Source organism: Haemorhous mexicanus, chromosome 7, assembly GCF_027477595.1.
Source record: "Haemorhous mexicanus isolate bHaeMex1 chromosome 7, bHaeMex1.pri, whole genome shotgun sequence".
NCBI classification, from domain to species: Eukaryota; Metazoa; Chordata; class Aves; order Passeriformes; family Fringillidae; genus Haemorhous; species Haemorhous mexicanus.
Window position 1 is genome coordinate 2,937,873 of NC_082347.1, and position 15,654 is coordinate 2,953,526.

General features: G+C 40.3%; 1 protein-coding gene across 1 annotated transcript; it reads right to left on the bottom strand.

The window, feature by feature from the left end:
- Positions 1 to 3,384: 3,384 nt before the first annotated feature.
- On the bottom strand, positions 3,385 to 5,387 carry ATOH7 (atonal bHLH transcription factor 7). Its single transcript, XM_059850758.1, has one exon. It carries the CDS (start codon positions 4,604 to 4,606, stop codon positions 4,169 to 4,171), a length of 438 nt encoding a protein of 145 aa, XP_059706741.1. The 5' UTR covers positions 4,607 to 5,387; the 3' UTR covers positions 3,385 to 4,168.
- Positions 5,388 to 15,654: the final 10,267 nt, after the last annotated feature.

Consider the following 15,654-nt stretch of genomic DNA (forward strand, 5'->3'; position numbering starts at 1 on the left):
GCTGGAATCCCAAGAGTAAGGGTACCTATGTTAAGGCAAAAGCTTCCTTTGACAAATCAATTCCTCTGGCCTGGAAACAGAACTTGTTAAAAATTTGTTCCTAGTGAATCCCATCACAGGAGAGACTTCCACAAAGATTTCACAAGGAAAGTTTTACTTCACAATAGAGAGGGAGTGAGCTAAATATTGAACTGCCCAATGATACTGGAGGAGGAAGCTGAACTGGCCTTGACTTTACAAATGTAGAGCTGAGGTCAGGGACATTTTACTTTGAGGAATGGGTACTGCAATTTTACTTTGAGGAATGGGTACTGCAGCACCATTTCAGAATCCCAGTCAAGAACTGAGACTTGCCCTGGGTGTATGCATAGTACAAGATGGACTGTGCACTAAACACCTCATAAAGGGCGAGATGGAAGACAAAAGCCTAAAAATTTGGGATGAATGGAAGTTGAAAGACATGCTGATGGTGAGGAAGAAAGCTCTGAGGTTTTATTATTAACACACATTTTGGGAATGTGCTACCCTAATTCTGCTTTTAGCCACTGCTAAGTCACAGCAGGTTTAAATGCCACTCTTAATCCAAGCTCAAAAATAACTCTGGGCATGTCAAAACAGGGTGATATGACTGAAGAACCACAGAAGCACAGTACCTGTAGCTTCAAATAGAAAACCCTGCAGCAAGTTCTTCCAGAAAAATAGAGGGTGATTTCCCACAAATAGTTCATTAGAATTTCACACTGAGTTTCAACAGTGAAACACATATCTGTAAAATATCAAATGAAGCAAGCATTTGTCATCCCCAAAGCTCCCCCAGTAATGTGGTTCTACAATTACAGTGATAATGGCCAGATGGACCTGGTGCAGTACTGGTACTACAAACAAAAGTATTTCAAAACAAAACTGCACTGTTCAGTGGGACAAAGATTGATGGGCAGACAAAACTCAGCCTCTAAGAACACACCAAGCTCTGAGCATCTAAGCTTTGGCTTATTTGGTAGGCCTAATAGAAGCCATAATTATTTAAGGGGAGGGGGCATGGAATGCCCATAGCAGCAAAGTCCAGCACAGAGGGTGGCTCAAAGCCATTACCTGGCCAGCATCAAAAAGTCAGTGGGGAACAAATATTTGGGAGCAATACCCAAACCCTAGTCAAACTGTCAAGTTTACATTTCACAAATGGCACTGAAGTATTTGTAAAGGCAAGCTATTAAAAGTAATCAATGAGTTACTGAACAGTTGTTGTGTTTGAGAAGTCCCAGCCAGCATGGATATGTTCTGCTTTTCAAACTGCACTCCAACAGAATTTTTAATGATCAAACTTTCCCATCACCTCAACTCACTCCCCAAAAGGCTTTGACAGATAGTCAATAGACAGCTGTCTGTGCACTACACAGAATTTACTCTGCTGCCTTCACTACTACACTAAACTGAAAATCCCAACTTCAGCACTGCACCCTCCCAAGAAACAAAACCAGCACAGCATTAGATAAAATTTTCCCAGCAGCAACACTACTAATTATAAATAAAGCTATTACTAAACATTCATGTGCCATTAGCACAACAAAATCTAAGAGAATGGGGATTACAGGGCATTATAACCTTAACCCTACTGGTCAGAAGCAGAGATTGATTCCATGAGCTGATTTGTAAGTGCTCACTACCTGCATACTGCACTGAAGTGCTTTGCAGGACTTCAGTTTCAATTCTTAATAACTTTTGGTAACATGAGCCCAGATATTTTAGGGTTTGTGTTGATTTGTTCCTCTTTATGAGAGTTTATTACCATTTAATCATTCCCTGCATACTACTCCATTACTTTTTTTAACTATATCATCATATGCAGCAGAAAATAAAGTACAATGCTGCACAGAAGAAACAAAATTGGAAGAGAAATGGCTGTTAAGTACTTTTACCTGAACGACTGCAATGTCATGTCCCACAAAAACAAATCATATGTCAGTAGCACAGAAGCATCAGTTGTGTTCTTGCACCCTATTCTGGCATTTATCCTTTTGTACTGTATTCCCCTTCCCACCTCAGCTTTAGGCAATCTTTCACTAATCCAAGCTTTCTATGGCATATAATCACATGACTGATTTGCATCCAATTCCTGTTTCAGTATGGAAACCCACTGCTGTTAGCAGGGCAGGTGTGACTTTCTGCCTGAAGTTTACAGCTAATACATTAGGGTGAGATGGCACATCGTTTAATTAAGAGTTGTATTCATTGTTATGATATACATAAACTTGCCACTTAATGTAATATTCACACAGCATTAACTTGACTATATGATGGACAACAATTAATTCTACTGCCTGAATAACGTGACTTCATAACTCTGAGGCTGAATCCACTTTCAGCTTGCTAATAAAGATCTAATGTAATATTCACACGAAGCAAAGCCCATATTTTAACAATTAACACTTCATTACCTTTAAAGAGGCTAAATACACATTAGAAACCCCATTCCTGAGTGCCAGGGTTTAAAGGAGAGACTTGCTCAGAACACACAGGGTGTTTAAGGCAGCCTGAAAGCCATCCTGCATGGCAGAGAGCATCCAGCTGGCAGGGCAGGAAAGGCAGGAGCCTGTGAGGGACAGGCACAGGGAGGGCAGGACTCTGCCCTGCTCCTCCAGCACAGCCCCTCTCCCCCAAACACGGCTTAGTTCCTATTCATGCCTTTGTTCTTCTCTGAAAGCTGCTTAATTGTCGAAACTAACTCCTATCAAAGCTATTCTTTTGTCATTTGAAAGAATCCTCAAATATAAGACATGGCAGCAGCCAGCAGGGAACCCGCCAGCCTTCCCTGCTGGAAATCCACCACCAGCTGCTGTGGGGCAGCAGCTCCTTCTCCCTTCCCTCTCCGGGCTAACCCCAGGGGGGCTTTTCTCTGCCATCTCCCCTCAGGAGCAGCATCCTTCAGCTCCACAGTCTGCTGCCACCACACCAGGCACCAACAGCTGAGCCTCTGCACCCTGCTACAAACACATCTGCTTCCCCAGCCATCCTCCCTCTCCTCGTTTCTTCATCCTCCCAACCTCCTTTCCTCTGCTGCCTGCTCTCCCCAGACCCCCCTATCCCCCACAAGTGAGAGCAGCAAGTAAACAAAAGGTCATTCAGCACATCACCAGGGCTGAAATGAACTCAACTGCTCTACAAAAATGCTCCATAATTTCTCCCCCAAATTTGTACCTAAAATACACTCCTTACTGTAACCGGGAAGAAAATATCATTTGCTGGTTGTTTCTTCAGCACATTAAACTGCCAGGATTGTGACAGAAGTAGTGAAACATTTGGGGTAGAAAATCCACTAGTAAGTACTTCCTAGGGTAGGAATTTCAGATATTTGGTGAGGACATTGTATATAAAACGCTTTATTTAAGATTTACAAAATCTCTTATTGTTTCCAGATAACATAAGATTAAAAAATAAAATCCCATCATTTAAAGCCTACCAAAATCTAGAAGCTTAGATTATTTTCACACAAGCACTCTCATTTATGGTATACAATCACACATGTTTTTACAACCATTGAAAATAAAACATTCCTTCCATGACTTGAAACCAGCTCTTTTTCGAGCATACAAGAGACACCATAAATTGGATTAAAGCAAACCTACACAACTTTGGAACCCATATGTCAAACTTACAAAGTTTAAGAAAGTTAGTTCTCTGAGGACTAGAACTCCAATACATTATAAAACTTTTTCCATGTGAACCATTTATGCGAAAAGACACTAAAGAACAACTTTAAAGCTGACATTAAAAGAAAAACATGGAATGAGATCCATTTCTGGTGCTATTCCATTCAGTTACACCACGGGTCAACTTGTCCCATGACCTGTAGAAATACTGCCATGATTCATCACAGTAAAAAAAGACACCAAAAACTTTAATTAAAGCATTAAATACACTAGATAAACCAGGAAACAACTGCCAGAAATACTTCAAAGTATCATTTCCACCAGCATTAAATAAATTCATTCCTCTTAAACACCTTTTGGCTTTACATTCTGAGAGCAAATTTATTTTGTCAACTGACTGTAAGATGCAAACAAGAATGAGCTATAGTAACGCCAATATTACCTTAGTCAAGCAGATTAACTCTCGCTAATGATTAAATTACACATCTGGCCTGCTGCACACCCTTAGCTGGCAAGAAGCTCTAGTTAGCTAGCTGGAAGTGCTCGGGGTGGTAGCTGAGCGCCCTGGGTGCGTAGGGCTCGCTGTGGGCCACGGCTTTCTGAGCCGGGGAGCGGTGGTAGCTGTCGCCGTGGAAGTGCTCACAGTGCAGGCTGAGCCACTCTCGCTCGGCGCTGAACCTCTCCGCTTCGGCAAGGATCCTGGTCAGAGCCATGATGTAGCTCAGAGCCATCTGCAGGGTCTCGTACTTGGAGAGTTTCTTATCCTGCCCCCACTGCGGCACCACCTTCCTCAGGCGGTCGAAGGCCGTGTTGAGCCCCTGCATGCGCCTCCTCTCCCGGGCGTTGGCAGCCAGCCTCCTCTTGGCAGCGTTCTCCAGCCTCTCCGAGCTGCACTTCACCACACAGCCTGCTCCTGGCTCCACCACCGACTCCAGGGGACTGGCTTTGCAGCTCTTCATGGCTGATGCACCTTCGCCTTCACACGCACAAAGATCACCTAGGAAAAATTCGCTTTCTAAAATGTGGTGAGGAAAGCACTCATGGAGTAACCCTCGTACCGCTTCGACCTGTTTCCCGATATAAATTATGGAGTATTTTTCTTGCCTTCTAAAAAAATAAATATAATACAATAGAAGTTTCTTCTGGAAACGCCTGAAAATTGTTTCTTATCGTTGAAAGAAAGAATGAAGCATTTTTTATGTCTTATGCTTTCATTGTTTTAATTTCTTTAATCTCAAAGAGAGAGAGAAAACAATAAAATCTCCATTCTCAAAATGTATGTGACGAAGAAAACGGCCCGTTGAATCCAAGAAGGATCTTCCTGGATTTAAGGCACAACAACTCCCAGTGGCAGTTTCAAGTGAGAGCAGTCCTGACTCAGTTGAGGAGGGGATGCTGAGATGTGCAGGGCTGTGCTCTGAAGCCGTGACTCCCCAAGAGATCTCTCTCTCTCTGCTGGGCTCTGCCGGCCGGCAGGGAGGGTGTGGAGCGCACAAGACGAGGCTTTATAGGAGCACAAGAGTGAGCAGGTGGTGGCAGGTGGGCGGGCGGCACGCTGCTGCCATCCCAGCACCTTCCCACCCTGGGAACTACAGGGGAAAAAGGCAAACAGTAAAATCCCAACATTACAGCCTTCATCTGGTGAGAAGTCTTCCAAAGCCATTCTGTCCAGCCCTAACAACTTGCCATCTGGAGTAGTGTCTGGCTGGCCCCACAAGACTCTGGGCAGTTAAGCACAAGACCCTTTCAATGGATAATCTGTTGCAACTCAGGGGGAAAAAAAAAAAAAAAATCTCTGTGCATTGTAGTATTTGTACATTAAAACACGTCAAAATTCTGGCTAAGTGTTGAGGATAGAAGAATAACTGCATGACTCAAACAGGAGAAAGAGCTAAAAGATACAGGGTCAGGAATACCATTTTTTTGCACATATGGTACCAAAATAAGTAAACTCAAATTATTAGAAACCCTCCAGCATTCACAATTTTAATGCTGTATAAAAAACACAACATTGCAACCAGAGTAGTATCTTAAGAAAAAAGGGGATTATATGTTTGCCTGTCAGCAAACTCAAAGTCATTAAAATAATTTAAATATATTTAAACAGTTAAAATGTAGCAATAGATTTATCTAATAATTGCAAAGATATTTAGATGGGCTAGGACAGTTATACACAAAAACATGTAAGTATACTCATCACCTAAAAACTGCCCTTTGTAATACACCCTGTTCAAGTATATATGTGCATTTGACATGAATTAAAGGTGTATTTTTAGTACTGTATTCCTAAATAAGTGACAAGAATAAAAGAGGACATGAAAAACAAATCTGCTTGCTGGCAGCAAGGGATCAATTCTGCTACAACTGTAATGCCAGAGGAGCCACAATATACACACACCCATGCCCCATAATTACAACATCTTTCTTTTACTGTACTTGTATTGTACCGAAATCACAACTACATAAACTTACAAGGAGACATCACATGATCTTTTTAAGATGTACACAAAAGGGAAAAAAAAAAACCCTGCCACACAATGATTTATTATCTGTATTGATTTCAAACTTAATTAAATTGTTACCAGCATTCATAAATTAGTAACTTTTTTCATTAGAGACTGAATACTGTATATTTATTTAGAACTATAGCTCAATTGTTTTCATTATGACTCCAAAACTTGGTGTAGCTGTAAACAGCTGATTAATCCCTAGCAAAAGCAATGACAATGAAATGAGGGTGAATAATCCAAAAACAATAGGATGCAATGGAACACTAATGGACTCCAGCACGACAGATGTTGGACGTCGGCTCTTACGCCCAGTTGCTCTGCTCTTAATATTCCACATCCTAATGATCATGAGCAGAGATGATGGTTGGGGTAGGGAGCCTCCATTATCCCATTATCAGAATGTATGCCACTTCTTCAATTTTTAAAGAAGTGCAACTTGGTCACGTTTCATTAGAAATGCTGGCCTTGGCTAGCTGTGGGCGCTGACCTATTCTCCAGACATAAAGAGCTGCTAGTGCCACTTTCTGATTGTCTGTGTGAGAACAGCTCCCTGCCAAAACCCACAGAAACATATGTCTCCCCTAAAGGACCAGCAATTAGAACTTGTGAGATTGCAGTTTCTGAAGATGCTCCATGGGAAGTACTGCATGTGCAGGAAAGAAGATCCACATCTGACCTTCATGCTATTGCTAAGGCAGATTTTAGTGCTCCTGCAGCCTTCTAGCCCTAATAAGTTTGTTAGTTAAACCCTATGTCTCTTGCAGTGAATGTCAAATGATTTTTCCAGAGAATTAAGGTGTTCTGTAAGTTAATAAATACTGTGAGTTCTCATGAAACAGCTGCTACTCAATTCGGGTAGTTAATTGCTCTTCATCTTAAGAGTGCTGCTAACATCATGCCATAAATACAAAAAGCTCCCCTTTAAAACAGAGTACTGTATTTTTTCACTTGGCTGCAGTTTACTTTTTTAACTTAATATGTCCTGCCAGTATAAATTACAGTGAAGACTTCAAATATACTGAAAATCACAGTGCTTCAGAAACTTTGTATTTTCCTTCACAAATGCACAGTAACTCAGTACACAGCAGTGCTGTTAATTCTCCCTTCCTAATTGATTCACCACCACCATCATGCTTTCACTAACATGCTGCTGGAATCTCAGGAGAGAAGCTGTGATTTATCTCTCCTACTGAACATGCTGTAACTTCAGCTTAAATGATTTACTATCAAATCACAGGACAAGAGCCCAGACCCATTTAGACTAACTAATAACATTTTTATAGCTCACAGGCAAAGCTAAAAAATGCTGGCTGATCAGAATACCTGGTTTTCATCACTTAAAATTTTGTAAATCTCCTTCTCTATGAAAGCAAAATACAAAACCTATCAAGGTCTGATTCACACAATCTAGCTCATTTGCCCAGCCCCGTTGCTTTGCCTTACAATAATGTTACCTCAAACTAAAAAATAACCTCCTTTATTGCTCAGGGAATAAGAGAAAGGGTATCAGCTGGAATTTTCACAGGTTCCCTTCACTCAGTTTGATTTCCTCTATATTTCAGCTTGCCTCAGTTAGTGCTTATGTAACTGTATTCTCTCCTCCCTTTACTTTTAACAATTCCTCACATATATTACTATTTGAAATATTTTTAAAATTATTATCAATATTTTTATTATACATTTTTTAAAGCTGTTACTATATCCTGATGTGATAAACTGCTGTGGTGCTAAAACCTTTTCTTAAATCCTAACTTGTATTGGTTTTGTACATCAACCATTTCTCAAAAAATTCCCTTTTACTTTTTTTCTCTCCTCATAATCTCAAGCCAGAAAAACACCAGAATCACCAGAAGGAAGTTCTATGTCTACCCAGTTGCTCAAAATTCAATCTTTGATTCTCTAACTATGCAGGTCCCAATTTAGTGCTACTCCACAATCCTCACTGCATTATTCCTGACTCATATTTTTATTCTAAACCAGTATAATTAACCAAAGCAGAAAAACTGAAGACAGATAAGAATGCTATTTCAGTCATAAACCAGATTATTTTAGCAACTTCAGGTCACCACCAACATTAGGAAAATAAAGGAGAGTTTCAATTCATTAAAGAAATTAGGTAGTTTCAGGATTTATGACTACATACATAAAGCCATTCAAAATGGTCTGCTAGGGATCCAAGTTAAAAACTCAGATGCAATTAGTGCATCCCCCACTAAGAGATTAATGTCTTTCACCTGTACTGCTATGGAAAACAATCTAATTACTTTGATTACTTGTATTGGGGATTGACTGGGACCAGATACTAAATTTAAAATGAAATGAAAGCAGTATTTCTTGTTAAAGTCTAATTCCTCCCTACTTTCTCTACTTGCATTTATAAAAACATATACAAGCAATGTATCAAAAGAAGAATCTTACCTCTCCCTTCTAGCCAGAACTATTTCCTCTCAGGTAGATCCTTTCTAAAAGCCTCAAGACTCGTCCCCACTGCTGTTTACCCTGAGCAAAGCAGAAGGAATGGCAAGCTGTATGCTGCCTAATTAAGAGCAGGTGGGTAACTACCAAAATATGGCCATCCTTGAGGGCCCAATTTCTTGTAACATTTGACTCAGCTCACAAGACAGGCTAGAAATCCACAGTGTGCAGAATCACTTCTTTTCCTGCCTTGATTATTTGGGTTGTTTTCCCTGCCACAGCTACAGAAGCATCCAAAACCAACAATTCACTAGGGACTGCTGTATCCTGCAGGGACACTCAGTAACTAGCACTGGAAATGGAATAACAATCTACAGGAGGAGTTTGCAGTCATTTCACCTGGGGCTTGCCACCCTGGCACTGGGCACCTTTTCCTATAAAGAACAGTTCACCTTCCTCTTCAGTCTCTCAGGGCTGAGCTCTTCTCTCTAGCAGCCCAAACCTGTCCCAGCTGCACTTCAGGCTCTGCCTGCCACACCACCCTCCAGTTACCACTGAAATTCACCCATTTCTCTTCTGTTCCACATTATCCTTCTCACCTCCCTCCTCTCAGGTGAGGCTCAAAAAGCAGAGCTTTCCCCAGTGATCCTGCACACAACATCCCTTCAACATAACTTTGTTTAAAAGTATACTTTTAAGGAAGTCAGTTCAAAGGTCAGTTTTGGTTAAAAAAACCAAAAAGGAGAAAGGAGTCCTTTTACCACATTACCACAGGAACACGTACTGAACATTTAACTGCTTCTCACCTACATTATCTATTGAATTTGGTTACATTATGTACCTTTGTACACACACACAATAGATCATGAAAGGAGTTTCCACCTTGAATGATATGGTAACCCACTGCACCACCAGAGCAGCAGAAAAGCCCTGATGGATGACAAAGCTAGTGAATTTTCCAAGTATCATATACATGGCATGTGCTTAAAAATACAGTTATCTGTCAAGGTCAAGGGCACCAGCAGTGCTCAGCAATTTGCAAAAGCTATCCTGATGTTTTTCACCAGGGAACCCACAGACACAACACACCAGGGCACACACGGTGACCTGGCACAATGCTGGTCCCTGCTCCAGCAGAGCAGGAAGCTTGGCTGCTGCAGTTCCACAGCTGAGCCAACCAGTCTGGGTAAACACTGACTCTCTGCTCATCTTTCAGCTGTGAATTCACTTGATCAGCACCATCTCCAGTGCACAGGGCAATACAAATTAAAAAAAAAATGTTAAATATATTTGTTAAGCATTATTTGTAACATTACATAGGCATTCTGACATAGGCAAGGGCAGAAACCATTTATTTAAGATGCAATTCAGTTTCTTTAAGGACCTTTTATTTTCCTGTATATTCAGTTTCAATGAGGCAAGAGTCTTCCAGGGAAGACCTTCCATTACTATATAGCTTGAGAATTATTAAAAGCACTATACATGCTCTACACCATGAACCAGATGAGGGAAGGAATCTACTTTATCCTCCTGATTCCAGACAGGAATTACTGTGATCTCTGATAGATGTTTTCCTAACCTGTTCTGTAAAACCTCTAACAGGGTAATCAGCAGCAGAAGTGGTAAATTATTATTATTATTACTATCTTTGCATAGATCAGATACCTCAGGACTAGAAAGATGAAATAGATGGTCAGGACACACTTCATCAGCTGATTTAACCACATTTCCTCCCAGCAGAAGGAATTATAAACTCAGGACTCCTGGGTTCAGCAGCAGAGTGTGGAGAGAGCAATTCTCCAGAGGTTGTTCACATCTTAGTCCTGAGGTTCTTACCTTAGTGCTCCTCTCCCTTGTGGCCCCTCCCTTTTTAAAAACTTTTTCAGGTGTCTCTCATCCAATTATCACCCTGTCCATTCCTCCCACCTGTGCATCACAGTCACCTCTGTAAAATACAAGGGGATCTTGGAGATTCCAGGGATGGGAACTTCCACGTTTACCCTCGTGCCCACTGCCCTCCAAACAGGAGAACCTCCAGTTGGTCCTTTCAGCCTCAAACCAGAGATGTTTGTTCCAAACTGTTCTGCAGACATGGCAGCAGCCAAAGCCCAACTATTTATCAATCTGCCTGTGTGAACTAGGATGTGTGCTCTTGTTTCTAGAACTTTCTAAATGCAGCTGAATTTAATGGGCTGCTTGACACTGCAGCACCACCACTGCTACAAATGAAACAAAACCAAAGATCCCAAGCTTGCTGCAAAGAATGGATGAACCAAAACCTTTTAATAGGAAATCAGCTGTGTTCTTCCTTAATGGACAGACATGGTCAGACAGCCTCAAGCAGAAGGAATGACTTGTTATGACATTTTTCCTGCTGACAGGTCAGCCTTTGCCTGGATCAGGTGGTGTTATGGCTTTCCTGTCCCTAGGAGCTGCTGAGCTGCTTCCTCCCAAACACCAGCATGAGAGGCAACACAGCAGTCATAGATTGAGCCAGTTCCCTATGCCAACCTTGTGAAAAAACAATCTTTTTTACACTGCAGTAAGGTACTCTTAAATTACCTATTTGCTATGACATCAGAAGCACAAGAAATATATAAACATTATTGCAATCACTGCTTTAAAAACCCCTCAATTTCATTTGCTCTACATTAAAAAAAAAAAACTACCAAGACCATTCATAAGTTAGCCTTTATTTATTTTTTTCTTTGGAATTGAGCAGAAAGCCTACAAGAAGTCCTAAAAATAGAAACTGAATGGGTAACTATGCTGAGAGACAGTATGGAAATTCATCATGGAACAAAATTAATTCCCTGGAAGACTCTCCCCTGTTGAAGATCATCAAATATCAAGGTGGGACAAAGCAACCCCTTTTTATTTTCTGATAACCCTTTTTCTCTTAATCTCTGGGGATTGTATACCTGATACACAGGGAACTAAACCTGTTCATACTGTATCTACAGACTTTAGTATTGGCAATGAACTGACTTAATCCCAGAGAGCTGTTACAGGAATGGAGCTCTCTGTTTCCTCTTGAGGGGAAAAAGAGGAGCAGAGAAAGGGAGATATAAAAAGTGTGTCATGGTATCAAAGGGGAAGAGTGTAAGAACATGCTCCCACTGAGTTTCCCAAATACCCCATCAGAAAAAATCCTATTTACAATCAAGCAAACGAAAAAACTGCTTGCACATGCAGATTTTGGTCAAACAAGGAGTCTGGTGTACTTCAAAAGCAGGATAAAAAATTGTAGCATTTTATTACTGAATTACATCCTATTTTATTAAAACTTCTGCATAATTTGTAACTGTGAAAAAAAAGTGAGAGCACCATTCCTCTCCCCAGACATGAACAGTTAGTCCATCTCTCTTCTAGTGAGGTTTTTTCCCTCACATGCCAACTGTCCAGGGGACAGGACCAATGACAGCCACTCTGAATATTCAGCTTTTTATTCCTTCCACCAAAACCATTGATTTTCACCCAAGGAGATGTGGAACTGAGTGCTGCAATCCACTCATGGGACACCATGACTTGTGATTTGAAACCTGCAACCTGCTTCACTCCAGCCACAGAAATCATGAATGGGCAGAACAATCCAAGGCAGTTTAAGGATGAAAATGAGCACTGAAATTGTTTGAAACAGAAATACTTCTGACAAGTAGACAAAAACCAAAAGCCAATAGAGAATTGTCTCCTTTTTGAGAAGCAGAAAAAATATACAAGGAAGAAGCTCTGTGTGGGATAAAATATACTGTCTAATGCCATGAACCTCTAAAGACCTGAGTATATTTAATATTCAGCCCCAAGTAATCTCACTGAATTTAATGGCAGTCTGCTTACAATATTATACAGCAGCACCTGGAGTTTCAGGGAAAAGAGAAAAGTGATAAAAGGCAATGGGGAAAAACAAGGGCCACAAGATGAGATACAGGCAGGAATAGAAAGTGACAATAATAAAACATGGAAAAGTTTCAAGGGGACTGAGCTGCAACAGTTTGCAGCAGCAGGAACACACAGTCCCTAAGATTAGGAACTGTCTGTGTTTTATTTCTTCTCCAGCCCTCTGACTGATTGTTGTAACATGGAGAAGAGAATGTAATGTACCTTGGAAATTAATTACAGTTATACAGCTGGTTCCTAGCCAATTAGGAAGAAGACTCTCAGAACTCCTCATCTCCCAAAAACATAATTAATGCTACAGTTACTGTTGCTTGATCAAAACAGAACTGTGTATCGATTGTGCCATAGTTTACTGACTAATAAAAATACAAGAAGGAACAATGGAGACAGTGATGCCAAAGGATGCTTTTTATAAAATCATTTTTCACTTCAGAAGGAGTTATTTTCTTGTGTAAACAGGCATAAAATCACTGCCCAGCGCCCTGCTTCTCATTGATTTCTACTTGGCACAGTTTGCCAGATGCTGTTTGGTCTGAGTGCCGCCTTGACCTGCCCGGGTGACGCTGGCCCCTTTCTGCTTTGTGGCAGTATTTTCCCAGCGGGGAGGTCCCACCCCTCTCACAGTTCGGTTGCAACTTTTGCTAAAGGCTCAGAGGTTACCCATATGTTGTAGTGGAGGGGCCAGCCTGGCTGGAATTAACTCAGGAGTGGCGTCCAGCTTTGTGGCTGGAGCTGGCCCAGAGGAGATTATAAATGCCCCAAAACTAATTAAATATTTTGTCTCCTGCTGGTAAACAAAAGCGAATGAGGGCAAAAATACGAAATGCCTGATTTAACTAGGATCTGTAAGTAGCTTGACAACAGCAACCCTGAAGTCAGTGATGCATGATTTAAAAGCCCCTAATGGGTCAAAGCTGTTACACAAATGAGACTTTTGTCGATTATCCTTCACTTCATATATTTGGAAAACTGTTACATAAATGTACTTCCTATCAGTTTCCAGAGGAGCCTTTCTGGGGTAAAAGCCACGCAGTCTACATATTTCTTTGGAAGCTTTCATAGCTTTCACTTTTGCACTGAAGAAAAACAGCAAGTAAATATAACCACCAAGGAAATAGGTAGAAATAAGAAGTGACAGCATTTTCAGTAACATTTTCAAGGATCTGAACTGTCAAGTGTCGCTTCCTAAAAATGAGAGAGAAGAATTCTCTCAGTTAATAACAGATCTAGTAAAATGTTTTCAATTCTATTTTCTCAGCTAAGTGCCTTCTTCTAGGCACTTCCATTTAAATATGTATCTATAAAATACATATAGAATACATAGAATCAGTTAAATTATTTAAATGCAGAATAATATATCTCTAACCAATTAAATTCTTCAATTAATGGATCAAATGCTTTTGATATATATAATTCAGATTTCATGCATTCAGTTATGTAAATCAAAAATCCACTCTCGTGGTATTTTAAACATTGTATGTGTATAAGGGTAGACTATATTTTAAAATAAACTGCTGCAGACTCAGTTTCTTTTCTTTTAGAAATATGTAAGAATTGTCACATAAATATTCCACAACAATGTTTTAGAAGGCAAAGTGAAGAAAAGTCTCACAAAAATCCCATTATGAAAGAAAATGAGAATTCTAATTTGATGTTCTGCATACTAATTTCCCATTCATGCTTAACTTCCCGTGTTTCTGTAATCCTTCTGCAGCTAATGCCATGAACCTCTAAAGACCTGAGTATATTTAATATTCAGCCCCAAGTAATCTCCAAAGGCAAAAATAGCCATAAGGTTTGGCTGTCCAGGACCACAGTGCATAATGCTGTGAACTACAAAGTGACTTGTTCAGGAAAGCAGAGCATTCCCCTCATCTGGGAGGACATGTGGTCAATCTTTATATTTTCCATAAACCCAGTTTTACTTGCTTTTTTTAAAAAACCTTTACACTAAGGTTATCTTTATCTGCTGAAATTTGAAACTTACTCAAAAATTACAAGGATCAAGTATACGAGTGGGAAAGTAAATTATTAGTCTCAGTGGTCTTGAATTAAGGTCTTAGTGGACCTTAATTATTATCACAGTGGAAATTTTAAATTAAGAGTTCTGATAACTTTTTACAGAAATATTTTCAGCCACTGCTGTTATACAAGTTTCCTTCCCTCTATACAAAATAAATTACACAATCATTCTTATTTAATTGCATACATCATGGTTTATGTCATCAACTATTCATGGACTTTAATTCCTTCAAAAAATGCAGGAAGGCAGCTCTACTCTGTTGCAGCTAGCCTTTTTCACATATAACTGAGAAGCAAAAAGATATGTATTACTTTTTTTTTTCTTTACAATTTAGGGAAAAAAAAAGTCTGAGCACAGTAATGATTATACTTGTGTAATTCAGACTCACTGAAACATGTGCCTCTGGTGAAAGTGCTATCAGTTTGAAGAATCAGGGGTGCTTTCAAAGTCAAACACTAGGTTGAGGAATATGGGTGACAGACAGGAACACGTATGTATGACTGGACAGGGGACACCAGCTTGTCTCTACTTTGTTCAGCAAGGCTGTTTTCCAGAAAGGGTGTTAATGTTTTCTCCTCCAAAGCAAAAAAATTTCAATAAAATGCACAAGGCCTTTGCACAGGCCCAGTTAGAACCATGTAAGAGAATTTCTCCTAGTTAAGAAAAGATGCCATAATCAATGTCAGCTCTCATTAAAAGAACAAGATGCCTGAAAACAACTGAGGAGAGGAAACAAACACAAAGAACTCAAGATATCTCCTGCTTTTCCTTGGCTGGCAGGAAAGCCTAACAGAAGCAATGAATTCATATTCTACTGTTCAAAGGATCACGATCCCCCTTTGGTTTTGCCCATCTCAAAATCCTAGGGCATAGCACAACTTAATCCACACTCCCAATCAGGCAGGAATGCAGCAAAGACCACCTCCTAAAGCACAGCTCCCTTTGGAGCTCTTCCTGGAACTGCACTGTTCTTCAGCCAGTGCTAGTGCTTGACAAGACCATCAAATCCTTTGTTAACAACTTCCAAAATGCAACAGAAATACCAATTAACTGGTACTCTGTCTGGAACTAATTTAATTCAAAGGTGTCTTCTGGTACCTTGGGACATGGTGTGCTCTGCTCTGGAGAGAATCAATCGGTGAGAGATTGATGAAGGGGTGCT

Bases quoted from the DNA above. Each gene is read 5' to 3' on its own strand.
- ATOH7 (XM_059850758.1), bottom strand. From the start codon at position 4,606: ATGAAGAGCTGCAAAGCCAGTCCCCTGGAGTCGGTGGTGGAGCCAGGA.